At 41.8% G+C, this 15,296-nt stretch overlaps 1 protein-coding gene across 2 annotated transcripts in view; it reads right to left on the bottom strand.

Annotated features, from left to right (window-relative positions):
* The window catches only part of RARS2 (arginyl-tRNA synthetase 2, mitochondrial), a 30,296-nt gene that overhangs the window by 10,092 nt on the left and 4,908 nt on the right, over nucleotides 1-15,296 (bottom strand). The window contains exons 3-14 of one of the 2 annotated variants that reach the window (XM_063124908.1): nucleotides 15,126-15,231; nucleotides 14,068-14,151; nucleotides 13,253-13,350; nucleotides 12,499-12,554; nucleotides 10,392-10,475; nucleotides 8,087-8,163; nucleotides 6,681-6,839; nucleotides 5,361-5,467; nucleotides 4,069-4,155; nucleotides 3,410-3,470; nucleotides 1,642-1,718; nucleotides 111-235 (exon numbers count right to left, since the gene is read on the bottom strand). In XM_063124908.1, the coding sequence (XP_062980978.1) occupies nucleotides 111-235; nucleotides 1,642-1,718; nucleotides 3,410-3,470; nucleotides 4,069-4,155; nucleotides 5,361-5,467; nucleotides 6,681-6,839; nucleotides 8,087-8,163; nucleotides 10,392-10,475; nucleotides 12,499-12,554; nucleotides 13,253-13,350; nucleotides 14,068-14,151; nucleotides 15,126-15,231 (1,121 nt within the window). The remainder of the gene's footprint in view (nucleotides 1-110; nucleotides 236-1,641; nucleotides 1,719-3,409; nucleotides 3,471-4,068; nucleotides 4,156-5,360; nucleotides 5,468-6,680; nucleotides 6,840-8,086; nucleotides 8,164-10,391; nucleotides 10,476-12,498; nucleotides 12,555-13,252; nucleotides 13,351-14,067; nucleotides 14,152-15,125; nucleotides 15,232-15,296) is intronic. The other variant, XM_063124909.1, reaches the window with a different exon arrangement.

Here is a 15,296-nt window from a genome sequence, read left to right as displayed (position 1 = left end):
TCAGGTTGGGGAGGGCTGGATTAGCGCATGTCCCGTGGCTCCTGAAGAAACCTGCTAAGGCCTCTGGCCTTGCCATTCATACAAGCATGAAGTTAACATGATCAGCTAACTTTTTGCAGAAGCACTTTTTTCTAAGACCATGGAGCAAGCTTCATCCAGGACATCTTCTAGGAAAACCACCTCTCCTTTCCGCGTCTTCATCCCTTGAACTCGCCCAAATGGCACATGCTGACACCTACATCAAAACACAGGGCACCCTTCAAAATCTGACCACCATAAGAACATAAGAGGAGCTTTGCTGGATCAGACCAAGGGTTCATCTAGTCCAGCAATCTGATCATACAGTGGCCAACCTGCTGCCCATGGAAAACCCACAAGCAGGACACGAGTGCAACAGCACCCTCCTGCCCATGTTCCCCAGAAACTGGCATACATAGGCATCTGCCTCTGATACAGGAGGGAGCACATACTGTAGCTATCAGGACTAGAAGCCAATGATAGCCTTCTCCTCCAGTAGCCCCATGGTTTCATTTCATTTCTTATATTTCTATACTGCCCCATAGCCGAAGGTCTCTGGGGGGCGGGGGGGGGTGTCATAAAAATTAAGAACCATTAGAATACATTATATAAAGCATAAAACCATTCGCATAAGAGCATGAAACAGGTAGCACACACAACAACGTATATCTAAAACAAGTTAAATGATAATCCGAACCCTGATTCACCTTATGGATGAGAGTGGCATTTTTGAGCTGCAGAAACTAGAAACATCCTCTCTGAATAGGAATGGTGTTAGCGCACGTTTGGAATTAAACCTATGCTCAGAAAGAAGTTCTTTTGCAGTTATTAACATTGGAGCACAAGGTGTACAATAGAGCAGTTATAATACTCATACTCAAGAATAGTTACTAAAGCATACTAGCTAACTGAGGGCAGGCTCATATGCTTGCTTGTCTACCAATTCTCTCCCCTCAGTGGGACATTTTAGATCAGGAAGAATTAGCTCACCCCCACCCACCCCAGCGCTGCTGCTTTGATCCAATTTAAAACCCCTTGTGAATCTTTTTAAGTAAATATGAAAACACTGGGAGATCTGATCACAGATCTCCTGTGTCATGTGTAGTTTGGCATTTAAATATTGAATGTGGATCTCCATGAACAGATTTCCCCTAGAACATCCTAGGACAGCCTTCCTCAACCTGGGGCGCTCCAGATGTGTTGGACTGCATCTCCCAGAATGCCCCAGCCAGCTGGCTGGGGCATTCTGGGAGTTGTAGTCCAACACATCTGGAGCGCCCCAGGTTGAGGAAGGCTGTCCTAAGGTCAGCCATTTATAGACCTGTACCAGAAACAGCAACACAGGGTATCCCCCTTTTTTTAGTGTAGCAAGAAAGCTCATTCAAATGCATAGCAAATGCTGCAACTGTGTGTAAACAGATGATCTCTATATGAAAATTACTTGTAGTCCTTCAACTCATGATATTTTTCCAGTGTGGCCTTTCACCATGAACTTCCCCATCCCTGCTTTTAGGACGCTTAGCTTGTCACAGATTTGTTTCTTCCTTCCATGTTAAAAAATATAATTATCTGTTCTTTAAAAGAATAAAAATAAAATATAAATCTTAGCAAGCTCGCATTTACCTTTCTGTCCATTCGTAACCCAGTAACTTCAGTATTTGGAAAACTTGTTGAAAATGAGAGATCTGGCTTTTATCTGTCTTGGAGGAGGGGAAAAAGGTCATTAAGCATACCTTACCACAGTCAGACAGACACACAAGTCCACTGGCATGGTTCCTATCGGGGTGGGGGGAATAATGCCATGAAAAATGGACTCATCTCCCATATCTGAGCTCTTCTAAAACAGCCTTTGGAAAAGTATTCTCTGATATGCAAGATCCACCTCAAAAGCAAAATCCAACCTTGGATGAGAGATGCCTGAGAAAAGCTTTAGTTTCTGAACTTTGGAAGGTAGTTAACTTATTTATTCAGACTGTAGGTCATAACAAAAGGACACCAGGGATTATACTATACAAATCAAACTGTATAAAAATAGTCTGCTACACATCTTGCTCAAAACATTTGGTGTGGACTAGCTGCCCCAAAGGTGTAAGATCATAAAGTATCTTGTGGCTCCTTTAAGGCCCACAGATGTATTAGGGCACAAACTTTTGTGGGCTGCAGCTCACTTTATCAGATGAATGAAGTGTTGTCCTGAGTTTCAGATATATATACACATGGGGGTAGTGGGAAACTGAAATCACACTACCTGAGTCCATTTACCAATTTCAGGATGTCTGTGTTATCACCAACTACTGTTTTTGTGAAGGGCCACTGTTAATCACATAATTATCACTGACTCTACTTTTTTCATTTCATTTCTCTCGTGGCTTACAATGAGAGAAGTACCCTCACCTCAAACATGGGTTAGATCTGCCCTCCACGAGAGGAAGGGCTCTGCTCACAAAATGTCCCTGCTCCTGATTTTTGGGGATCCACAGCTCCCCACCAAACCACACCTCCCTATTCAGAAGGGTCTCCTGACTCTCTGTGTGGCATTTTCAGGGTGCTTGAGGACCTGCCGTGGGAAGAAGGGGACGAGGAAGTCCACTTCCATCAGTGCAGTTGTTCCAGGGTAAATCCAGATCCAACCCTATCTGTATATGTACCGGTAAAAAGCATCATTCTAGTTGTAGAGGCATGTATGAATTTATGAAGCTGAGAGGACAGAAGTCCAAAGCAAACGCTTTGGGGACTTTTAGAAAAGTAGTGCTGTGATGTCACTGGGCTGCCTTTTCCCCCAGAGTACTAGTAGCCACCAATTAAGTGGCAGGGAAATGAACGATGCATACCATGTGGATCAAACATGGTTTTCTTTACGAGACATTACTGGGGGAGGGGAAAGGATTGAGAAGAGACAGCGTTGCTATTTTGACTGTCGACACACATCCATTTAGTTTGCATATAATCACACATCTCCCATAACATCTAACTATCCAGTGGAATTTTAGGATGTTTTTAGAATGTTTTTAGGATGTTTTAACAATGTATATTATGTTCTTAATTCAGTTTTATGTATTTTATATTTACTGTTGTTCCCTGCCTCAATCAAAATGGAGAGGTGGGTAAGAAATCATCATCATCTCAGGTCTAAGAAAAGCTCTTGGCAGTTCTTTTGATGCCTGCAATAGCATGTTAGGGAATAAAGGTATGCTAGTGTCTTCATCCTCTGAACCTGGTGTGGGGAATTTGTGGGGCTCCAGATGTTTTGGCTTACAACCCCCATCAGCTCAAGCCAGCATAGCCAATGGCGAGGGATGAAGGGAGTTGTAGGCCAAAACATCTGGAGGGCCACCAGTTGCCCACCCGTGTTCTAAACAAAGCAGCCTGCAGGGCATCCTGAATTACTTACCACATATATCATGGTGTCAGGATTGCATTTATCCATTCGGTCTATAGCAGCAGCAAGATCTCTGGAAAAGAAACATGAAAAAGACCACAAATAAAAAAAAATCCAAAATGAAATGTACTTTTACCATTTGGAATAGCCGTTGTAAATCCATTTGCAATTATGATTACCCATCTATTAATATCTTGTCATGCTGTTCTAAATGCAGCTAAGGGCACAATCCTTTCATGTTTAGACAGAAAAAAGTCCTACAATTCCCAGCCAGCATTTTTCTACTGTCTAAACATGCATAAGATTGTATTCTAATTGTGTTAAAACCCAGGGTATTTTCTGTTGTAGCACCTAGGTTGTGCAACTCCCTCACTAGAAAGATTTGGTTGGGTCTCTCCCTTTTAAAGCTTAAGGCAAGCTACTTTTTTTTATTTCACCAAGCTTTCGGTGTGGGTTAAAGTTCTGTCTCCCTGCTTTTATGCTGAACTGTGTTATCCTGGTCTTGAATTTAATACACCACACTGCCCTTAGTAATCTGAACTATTTCTACTGTATTTTATTGGATTTTTATGGACTTTGCAAGTTGCTTTGAGTTTAGTATATATAAAAAAGTGGAGTATATTTTTTAAAAAAATAAAATAAAAGTGTTACTGTTAAACAAAAATACCTGCCTTGTTAGGTAGAGCGACGTTCCATCACTACGCATCACAGCCAACGGGCTTCCTTTTTCAGAAAGATAAACTATTCCTGTTCCTTCCCTAAAAATTGTGAAAGAAAGAACTGAAACAACTAAATATCATTTTCTTAGGTTGCAATCCTATACTCACTTACATTGGAATAAGTTCCATTCAACTCAATGAGCCTTATTTCAGAGTAGACATATATAGGGTTGCACTGTTAGTATTCATTTTAACATCCACACTACTTTCTTCAACTATAGATTAAATCCTTTGTATTCTAAACATCTTAGAAATTAAGATTTACAATTGTAAAACACAACCTTCACAAATATGAGGTAACCATTCACTTTCTACAACCATCTCATTGTACCCCATTGTATCCCCAATTCACTCAACTCAGTTAAAAACTTTTCTTTTCCCTATAGCCTTCAAATATTGAGTTTGTTCTGACTCTATACTGTTAGCTTCACCCTACCCGGTGCCTGTTTACACTTCCCTGTGCCTGTTTGCATTCTCCTTCCCTCTTTATTGTTTACTACAACTTATTAGATTGTAAGCCTATGCGGCAGGGTCTTGCTATTTACTGTGTTATCTGTACAGCACCATGTACATTGATGGTGCTATATAAATAAATAAATAAATTAATTAATAATAATAATAATAATAATAATAATAATAATAATAATAATAATATGCCAAGGCCATTAGATGAAATCACTACATTTCGATGATATTCACAGTTCCCACTTTTAACAACCAGACCGCCTAGCTTTAGACTGCCAAGATTAACAACTCAGGGCATTCTTCACTTCATGAAGATACTCAATACCTGCTTGGTCTTTTCTCCGGTTCGCACATAACATTAAGCTGTAGTTTAGCATTATACGTGCCTGAACTGAGTACTTCCCCTCCCCTCTCCTCCTTCTGCATGGCTGGGAGGAGGAATAAACAATGCTTTAGTTTTGCTTGCCCAATTCCTGGCTTGTCATTACATACGAACTGGGAATTGTGGTTTAAAATAATCTCTACTATTTAAAACAAGCCATGTCAGAATACCACTGTACTAACATTGGAGTCATCCAAACCAACCTAGCAAGACAAACATTTAAATAAAAAAGACCCTCAAAGTTCAGATAAACAGGAATGCTTAGTATCAATGTAGCATTGCTCTGACCCTAGAAAAAATATGTTAGAAAAAGTAGGCGTCTCAGAAACATAGAAACTCTATTGGAGAAGAAATAATAGAATATGGTTCAAAAGTTGTAGTCAAAACCTGTTCCTACTTTGTTTTCTTAAGGAGTCCTTTCGAGTCCAACATTTTTAAAATTTCCTGGCTTTTCTCTTGATAGAATGATTCTCCAGAATATTCATCAAAGCAGACTCCCAGGCGCTGAATGGTCCCAACCAAGATAAAAGGAAGTCAGTGTTATTGTCAGCCAACAACCACCTCCACATCTGTAAGTGTCTCTTGACAAATGTGGGAGGTGAGGCAGGCTGAGCAGGGATACTGGAAAAGGTTCAGCACATTTAATCTGTTTCATTATGGAGTATTTTAAATATATCATGTAGGAATGTTGTGGTTATCTGTCAGGTTCAATTTCCAATGTGGATATCATGGTTGCCCTGATGCAGATAATTTCCCAAAACTTTCCTTATGTCTAATTCTATTTACCTGCCATCAAAATAACTGGGGCGGGGAGGGTAGATGTGCACATTCTTGTGCAAAGTAGACAGAGAAAACAATGCACCAGAATGTGTATTAGAGCATGGATGTCTCTCGACACTGTATTGCAGATGGTAACCAAATGCAGACTCCATGGCTTGAACATGAGCCATTTTCTTTCCTCCATTCCACCATTTTGCTTTGTTTACCATCCTGCCTGATGAAGACTTTTGGAGAACGTGAAAGCTTGTACGATCTTTTGTGACCTTTGAATTGGTATTATGATGATATGTCATTTTGGAAATTTTCTTTGGGGACTTTCCTTCTATCATGAAACTCAAGACAGCAGTTCCCATGTGGTCCAGCCACTAACCAGACCCAAACCTGCAAAGTGGTTGCCCTGTGTGGCTTCCAGAAATGAAGGGCTGGGGAATGTCTGAAATTCTTTTCTTCCCCCAGAAGGGATGTCTGCTGGATTGCAGTCACTTCTGGAACTCTGGATCCAACCCATTGTATTTGAAAAGATTCCCCTCGGCCATCCCGTCAAAACATTACTGTGAAAGACTGATTTCTCATCATTCCCTTGACTACTGGAATGAGAGGTACAGAGGGTGAAATCCAACTCAGTGTGAGCAGACCTCCACTCACACAATGGGATTTCCCCCTCCTCTTTTCCCCTCTGCAGCCCCACCCCCAATCAGCTCCCACGGGCCACACAACTCTCCAGAGCAGATTTAGAGGGTGCAGAGGGGTGACAATGAAATCACCCCCTCCCAGTACTACTGATGGGAGCTGTTCCACCTGCAGGAGGGATTCATTGGATACCACCCAGTGAATACAGTAGATACCATGTAAATAATTAAGTCCTTTTCAGGCAAAGGACTCTATCCCCTGAATTTAAATGCTTATGAAGACTGAAGGAAGGGGTTTAAGTCAGCACCTTGTATGTGCGGATATACTCTTCAATGCTGACATCTCTGAAATGTTGCCACAAGGACACTGCTTGTTCTTCATGTGCCTCCAGTTTTCTAAAGAAATCTTGTGCCAGCTTCTTAATATTTTCGTCCTCTTCTGATGCTTTGTTGACTTGTACATAGACCTGTACAAGACCAATGAGAAATACAGGTCAGTGTAACTTAAATAACTCTCCCCATCAAAAAGGGAGAAAGAGCCATAGGTGAGAGTGGCACATGTGCTTTGCATCCAGAATATCCCTGATTCAATTCCTGGCATCAACATGGCTCAGCACAGATGGTCTAATAAACACAGCTTGAATGTGATGCATTTTGGTTGAAATTGGGTGTTTGTAAAACTACTTGTCTTTATTTAAAGGGAGGAAAACCCCTTCATATATCTCTTATTTAACATTTTCTTAAGTTGTGTAAAATAAAGGATCTGAACATCGTAGCTTAGTTGTGCTTGTGGTGGTGATGGCTGTCAAGTTAAAGCAAGGGTGGGCATCTTGTGGCCTTCCAGATATTTTGGCGTACATTGCTATTGGCCATGCTGGCTAGTACTGATGGGAGTTGTAGCCCTCCAAATGTTCTGGCCTAAAAGTTTCCTACCTCTCAGTTAAAGATGCCTTTCCTTGACAGAGATGGGGCCTGTTCAGACAACATGTTAAGCTATGGATAGGCTGCAAATCCTTTTGCAGCAGATGGTTAGTGAGCGTGCTTAAACTGTGGTTATGTAGCCACCATGGTTAGGAATGGTTCACACAACACGCTAACTCATGGTTCACATGACATGCTAAGCCATAATGTTTAACTCAAAATACTTAACCACTGTGACTTAGCTTAGAGAGCTCCGGCTATTGGGCGGTATAGAAATGTAATAAATAAATAAATAAATAAATAAATATGTCATCTGAACAGGATCATGGTATTATTAACGCACAGTACAAATAATTTTGGGGAACATTCTGAAAATACACAACAGCAGTGGTCCTAGGAATATGGGACTTGTATCTAACCCAGTACTCTCTTCTCTGACTACCATCAGCTCTCAGATAGAGGCCTTTCCCTTCTCCCTACTCCTTTTTAACAGAAGATGCCAGGGACTGAATCTGGAACTTTCTGCATGCAAAGCAGAAGGGCCACCTTAGCTCCACTACTGAGTTACAGCCCCTCCCTCATTCTGGCTATTCCATTATTTTATGAAGCTTAAGGAAGTCTGCACATTGGGCCAGAGGGCTGGTGATACAAAACAAATAAATAAAATACAAAAATAAAAAGTAAGAGTTTTAAAGCTCAATGGTTTTAAGGTTCATGACCAACTCACAGTAGAATTCACACTGATTAACTGCAGTGTAGTTCTGCATGGCTATTTAACTGTATATTAACATACCTCAAAAAGATGCTGTAAAGGATTAGATTTTAGTTTTTCTTCAGAGCCAAACCGCTGGAAGCCGGCTCCCAACAGACCTAGAATAAGTAACTATTTAATAACCAAATAAAATCGTTGTTACAAGGTACACTAGTGCATTATTGCCAATTGGTAATACAGTTCTTTTTTAGGGTTCGTGCAATAAAATCTCATTAAGATACAGCCACGGTCCATAAAAATCCAACACTGGACCACGATCTGCCTTCCGTGAGAGAAAGGGATCTGCTCATGGAAGACCCTCTGCCTGATTTTGGGGTGTGTATGTGTATCTCCCATCCCCAGCCCAGCTCACACCTTTCAGCAGGGTCTTGTGTAGCATTTTCAGGGGTCTGGGGGAGCTGGGAAACTACATTTCCACCAGTACAGTTGAAGCCAGCTTAAATCAGGATCCAAGGCTCAGTAGCCTGTGTACTTTATTACTGGCTACGTTCCTAACATTGTGGCCTCCCGACATCTACATGTTAGTGTAGATGTGTGCATTGGGAAAGCCTATACCAAGGGCAGGGAGAAAGCAGATCTTGAGTTGTTTTGGACTTCAACTCTCAGCATTCCTTCTGGGAGTTGAAGTCCAAAAGATTCTGGAGATCTACCTTCTGCCACCCATGGCCTACACATGTAGGTATCTATGTATGTAGGCTTCCACACAAGTCCACCGGTTGCAATCCTGTAGGTGTCCCCAGTCACACATCCCCACTTGACACATGAATGTGGAGGAGCAGGGCCAGAGACCTGCACAATGTTAGGGGCTGGGCTCAGTGGCCCTTCAATGCATGGAACCCCCTTAACATGAACAACATGTGAAGGGGCCTCATGAGGCAGCTGACTAACATAACCTATGCCTGGAATGTTATTCTTTTGACATCATTCCCAACCTGGTGCCCTCCAGATGTTTTGGACTTCAACTCCAATCAGCCCCAGCCAGCATGGCTGGTCAGGGATTATGGGAGTTGCAGTCCAAAACAACAGGAGGGCACCAGGTTGCGGAAAGCTGGCTAACTCTATGGTCACCCAGTGGGATGGAAGGCAGGAAAGGCTGTTGTTTACCTCAGGCAGTATTAAGCCTTTTGGCCTTGTCCACTTGCTCAGTCTTATCAGCAAGCTCTCAGCTTATTAAGCTGAGATCTGAACACAATCAATGTGGGTCTGAACACAACCAATGAGGAAACAAGCTGACATCAATGGAATATAAATAAAAAATAGGGCTCAACTCCATTCAGATTAATGCTTGTAGGAAAATAATTGCTTAGTGGCCAAGAGGTTGCCTGGCTGCCAGCTTTCAGAAGGATACAATTTAAATCCGTCCATTCTAAGGCTGTTTTAATGGAAATCCTGACAGATCATTAATTGCAGCAATGCATCTGGGGAGAATTGCTATTAAAAACAAAATGGAGTTCTGAAGTTTTGAATCATGCTCACATTTTTTACAAAAGCTGCTGTGCAACTAAATCAAATGAGGCTGAAGCAAATGTCAGGCATTTTCTCACTTGGGGATAAATGTTATTTTCTTAGCATGAACCAAAGTTTAATATTTGCCCGATTTTATATTCCTCAGCCCATTGCTTAGGAACCGGTTCAGGTCTGGCTACAAAGAGCAACTGCGGTTCCAAGAAGAGACACGGGAAGCCGCTGCCCCTGAGCCCCTTCATCTGTTGCGGAAAAGAAACAACGAACGAGGCTCTGGACACTGTGACTAGAGACGAAAAAATGAAGTTTCACACAAAGGCAACGCTGTTTTCTCAGTGTAATCAAGTGCTCATAGAATTCAGGTAAAGGCAGAATGGCTGTGAGAATGCAGAAGGGGAAACCTTTTTCTTCCTTGAACAGCAGATCTATGTACTGCATCACAAAGTACTTTTAAAAGCTCCCTCAGCTTCAAAAATGGTTTATAATGCAACCTGGGAAGTTGCTGTTCAAGAAAGGCCAGCAAGTTTGAGAAAGTAACCGCAGTTCTTTTGGGTTCTGTCCAACACCATTTCCCATAATGACTGGAATATGTCAGGCTTAGGGATGCTGGCTGGTTGGGGGATACTGGGAGTTGTAGTCCAACACATCAGCAGAGCATTAGGTTGGGGAAGCCAGAGATATGCAATACAGATGGAGGGCATATTTATGCAAAATCTTACTTTAGCCCATCTGAGATCAAGTCACCGACATACAGAACATACTTTTTAAAAAACTCTTAAGGTTCCCTATGACCAAGTTTGAGAAAGCGCAGACCTAGATAAGACTATTCCAACTGTGAGACAGTTTTTTTAAAAATACTTACCGAACTGCATGCCCCAATCTCCAAGATAATTCATTCTCGTAACATGATGTCCAATTGCTTCTGAGAGATTTGCTATGTAATTTCCTGAAAATAAAACCGTGCTAATTATTGATCCCAGCTGTATGCTTCCACCCCGCACATGCTCATTTTTATGTAACCTGATTTTTTTTCTGCTGCATCCAACAAATATAATGGCTCCATAAAGAATGTTTCTTGCTGCATCACTAAAATGCTGGTCTGAACGTGCTTTTCAAGAAATATTTTCTCCTGACATTGTTGCAACTGGTAATAAATATGCATGCTGCACATTCATTTGTAATAAGAAAACAATGCTCTATTTTCATTGTGATCCAATAGAAAAATGCAGTAATCTTTGTAAATTTTAGTATTCCCATATTACAAGTAGGTAAACAGCCACAAGAATGCCAAGCAAAACTATGCTGGCTATGAGGATATCAGCGAGTTCTACCCACGTGCAGACACTGTATTTCCCTAAACATGCCATTTCAGTGTTGTCTAGCTGGACTTCAACCTGGCTTTAAAATTCCTCTTCAGATGTGGACAAAATGAGGACATGAACCTCAGAGCTGTAATACAGCCTGTGAGAATGGGCAACAGCACTGGTATTGCATTCTCTGGGAACTAGAGTCACTGGGTTAGATCCAATGTCTTGCTAGAGAAGTTTCACTAGAGCATCAGGACTTTCTCCCTCTCTCCTTTCTGCTGCAGCTCTCCACACCACCCAAAAAAGGTTTACCAACCCTCTGGAGCAGAGTTTGAGGGTGTGCAGAGGGTGAGGGGGAATTGACCTTCTCCTGGATCTGCTGAGAAGCATTTCTGTCAGCAGGATGACACTGTTGGATCCATCCCACTTCCCCACATTGAGATTACATATGGAAAATCAAGGTTGGGAGAAGGAATTGTGTCTCAGTCTGTTCCCCACGTATAATATAATATTATTATATAATATAGAATAGAATAGAGATCATATGATGTCACAGGGCAAGTGGGGGAAAAGAAGTGTCATTGGTACATCCTAAGAGCGGGGGCTACAACTTTCAGACACTTGCCCTCACTAGATTGCCTGGACATGACATCGTCCTCTCTCCAGAATGCTTCTTATTGGCATAGTGTCTAACATGACATAAGGGTGCCAATCTCGAACCTATCTGGCTCAACTGTTGCTATGTTTTCCCTTTGACAATGTGTGTTTTGGTTCATTGATCAGTTATGATCCACTTGCCCTGAATCTTTTGTGCATGTGGAAGTCAACGTGGAATGGAAACGCACAGGAGGGGGAAAGCACCCTGTCAAAGCCCAGAACAGTTTCCAGAGGGCAGCTTTGAGAAACAGAAACAGTAGGCCTTGGGGTTGTCATGGGAAGGTGACTGTTTGTCCATCAGACTGTTTGTCCATCTAGTCAGGACTGGCTACTGTGATTGCCAGCAGCTCTTCACAGATTTTAGACAGGAACTTTCCCATCCCTGCATGGAAACGCTGGAGATTGAACTTGACTTGGGACATTCTGTTTTTTCAGTGCCAGATGAAGACTTCCTCCCCAGTACACCCAAAAAAGCTTTTTGGAGCACAATCCTATGCATGTTTAGACAGAAAAAAGTCCTACAACTCCCAGCATACCCCAACCAGCCAGGCAAAACACTGGCCCCACAGGAAAGCCCCCACAGGAAAGCCCCCATACATGCAGTATGGTCTCTTTAAGTAGGTGTGGGGAACCTCTTGCAGCACGAGGGGCAAATTCAGTTTCAGGGAAGTTCTCGGGGGCAGCAGATGGGACTGAAGGCAAAGGGCAGTAGGGTCAAAATACAAAGGAATACCATTATATTGTAGCTTAAAGCTCTTACTGTCAATAACTAAGCCTTAGGAGAGGCATTTCAACCCATTAGAACGGGGGTGGAGAAACCTTCACAAAAGCCAGGAAAACATTGAATGATTTGTGGGTGGGGCTAAAGGAAGGGGGCACGGCTATCTGGAGAACCCCAAAAGGGTCGGATTTGGCCCCGAGGCCTTTGGTTCCCCACTCCTGTCTTAGAGCATTGGCATTAATGGGGATTTGTTCTTTTTAGACTGCAATTCAGTTATATCTTACCTATTATAGTAGAACGCAAATGGCCTACATGAAACTTCTTTGCAATGTTGGGTGAACTGCAATAAATAAAGAAGTTAGTTGCCATTTTAGGGTTTCCCCCCCACTCATCTAAAAAAGACACACACACACACACACACACACACACACACACACATGCATAGCCTCCAAACAAAAGAGTTTCTGTGTTCATCTCATATCATGAAATGAAAGGAAAACGTGACTGGCATGAAAACAAAACCAAGCCATGGATTAGGATCTCAAATTAGGCTCTCTATTCTCAAATCAAAGGTCCAATAATTCCTTTTACAAATAAATCTCTCCAGTACTAAGCACACTTTTTGGCAAAATTTTCGGTAAAAGCAGACCCTTCAGAGGCTCCTATGCTAGCCCACTGCTCACTCAAGGTGAAGTATAAGAATTCAAATACTCTTCTTAGACGTGCGTACTTTGTTAGATTGTATTGAATTGGGCAATATGGTTTGCATCATAACTGAAGTGGGAGGAAGAGAGAATGCAGCCTGCATGCTCCAGAGGAGGATGAGTGGGAATGTTTCATATATATTTTTTAAAAATGTTCAATAAAACTGAGCCAAGCCAAACACCGCAGAGGAAGAAAAGAAACAAAGACACACTCAGCCCAACAAATCTCTATTGGTTTATAGTTAAAGATGTCTGGATAACTAGTCAGGAGACTGCTGTGAGTTCCAAGGCATTTTAGTAACATGCTTCAAAGTATCTAAGCCTCTGTACTCACCTAAACTCAATTAGAATTTTTCTTTTTGGCAATCCTGAGAAAAGTTCACTTTTTATTCCATATTGGGAACCATCCTCAAACACTTGCTGCAACACTGTCTTAGGAAGCAACATATATGTATAAACAGAGACAGAGATGTATTAATTAATAACAAAGCAACTCAAAAATAGGTCAATATCTTTCAGTACTGTTTAAAAACTCATGCAGTTGACCCTTCACAAAAAGGCTTCTTTGACATCACAGCAGGTTACCAATCAGCTGCAGACGGTTTGCAGACCGACAGTCAGCTTTCACTTACTTCACATTCTGTCCTTTTCTGAGGTCATGTGACCTTTCTTGGTGAACTGTAAAACCTACCATCTTTGTGCATATCACAATAGACATTTCATTCATATCCATGCAACTACGGTAGTGTTTCCCCAGCCTTTTAAGAACTGCTAACATTAACATTTCGAACTTAAAAGTAGCTTTAATTTCACATCTCTTTGAGTTGACTGGGCTGTTGAAGTTTGTTGTGTTCAGGTGTAGGCTTCATTTTACTACTTTCTATTTTGTCATTGTACTTGCTAGTGCCCTAAGAATATATATTTATATTGACAGTGTGTAATCTTAATTTAAAAAGTAAATAAGGGTGCAATCCTATGCACATTTAGAGAGATGTCCTGCAACTTCCAGCATTCCCCAGCCAGCTATGCCCTAAGTAAGTCAAATCAATCCATAAAATGCTGTAAAGCTGGATTTAATATTTTGTTGCTTTTATGCATCCAATAGTGACATTTTCATTGTTTTAATATGCATGAAAAATTAGTTCTTACCTTTGCTAATAATTCTCGATTTATTGTGAAGTTTACTGTTCCTTCCCCTGTGTTGATTTCGCTCACAACTGCATCACATTTTAGCTACAATAAAAATAAAGCAAATAAGCAACAGTGGACAATGCCATAAATGGGTAGCAACACACTGTGTAGTTACCAATAACGTTAGTCTCCTATTCGTGCTTGTAAAAGCAAATTTTCTTAAACTGCAGTGAGTATAGCTGTTTCTCCCATACAAAGAGGCCTTCAGAAGGTTCATTTCACTATTTCTGAAAGATGTGAATGGCATGTCCTTTACATCAACACTACTGGAGAAAGGTACTGCTTTTCAGCACCCGTGCGATGTCTCCATCAATGAGCAGGACAATCAGTAATTTAGGGTCCCACTCTCATCACATCTCTATACACACGCATAGGGTTGGATCCAGATAGAGACTCGGACAACTGAGCTGGTAGAAGGTTGACTGCTCTGCCCCTTTCTCCCCATAGCAGATCCTACAGCCCCCCTCAGATACTACACAATTGGTTGGGAGACCCTGTTGAATAGGGTTAGGGTTGGGGAGGAATCTCTGAAAACTGGATGGAGTGCAGCATCCCCCTTCATTCTGTACCACCACCTATCCCATCCAGCAGGGTCCCTTATCCCTCTGTGTAGCATTTTGGGGGAGCTGGAGGGCCTGCCGTGAGGAAAGGAGACAAGGAAGTCCAGTTGCACACAACTGAATTTGGATTTAACCCATAAAAAGCAATGTAGGCATGTTCAAGAGTGGTGCGTTAGTAATGTGACTGCTAACTGAATTACACTTCCTTATTGTTGATCCTAAAACCTTTGTGGAGAGTAGATGAGGAATAACTTGTATGATTTGTGGCCGCCCTTTGAAAAGCCTGGCTGCAGGATTCCGCAGCTGATCCCTTTGCAGCCTACAAAGGAGGGGAGTGCCTGGATCCCTTTTCCTGCTCCTTCCTCACATGCACTTTAAAAGTAAGAGAGCACAGCCGTAAGGCTGGGTCTTGGGTTACTTCTCCTTCCGTGTGCACCTAAGTAGCTTGCTGCATACCTCCTTTGCCAGCCTCTGGGTTTGAAGCTGAATATCGGGCCTTGAGTCATCACTAGAGTTAGCATCTATCACAGAACTCACAAAGAATTGGAAATCAGCAGCCTGCCTAGAAAAAAAGAAAAAGCAGAAAATGAAAAGGTTCAGAATCTTTTCAGTTTCTTTGCCTGTCAG

The sequence above is a fragment of the Elgaria multicarinata genome, chromosome 4 (assembly GCF_023053635.1).
Source record: "Elgaria multicarinata webbii isolate HBS135686 ecotype San Diego chromosome 4, rElgMul1.1.pri, whole genome shotgun sequence".
NCBI lineage: Eukaryota > Metazoa > Chordata > Lepidosauria > Squamata > Anguidae > Elgaria > Elgaria multicarinata.
The sequence above is the reverse complement of the archived record's forward strand: the minus strand, read 5'-3'. Positions and strand labels throughout refer to the sequence as shown.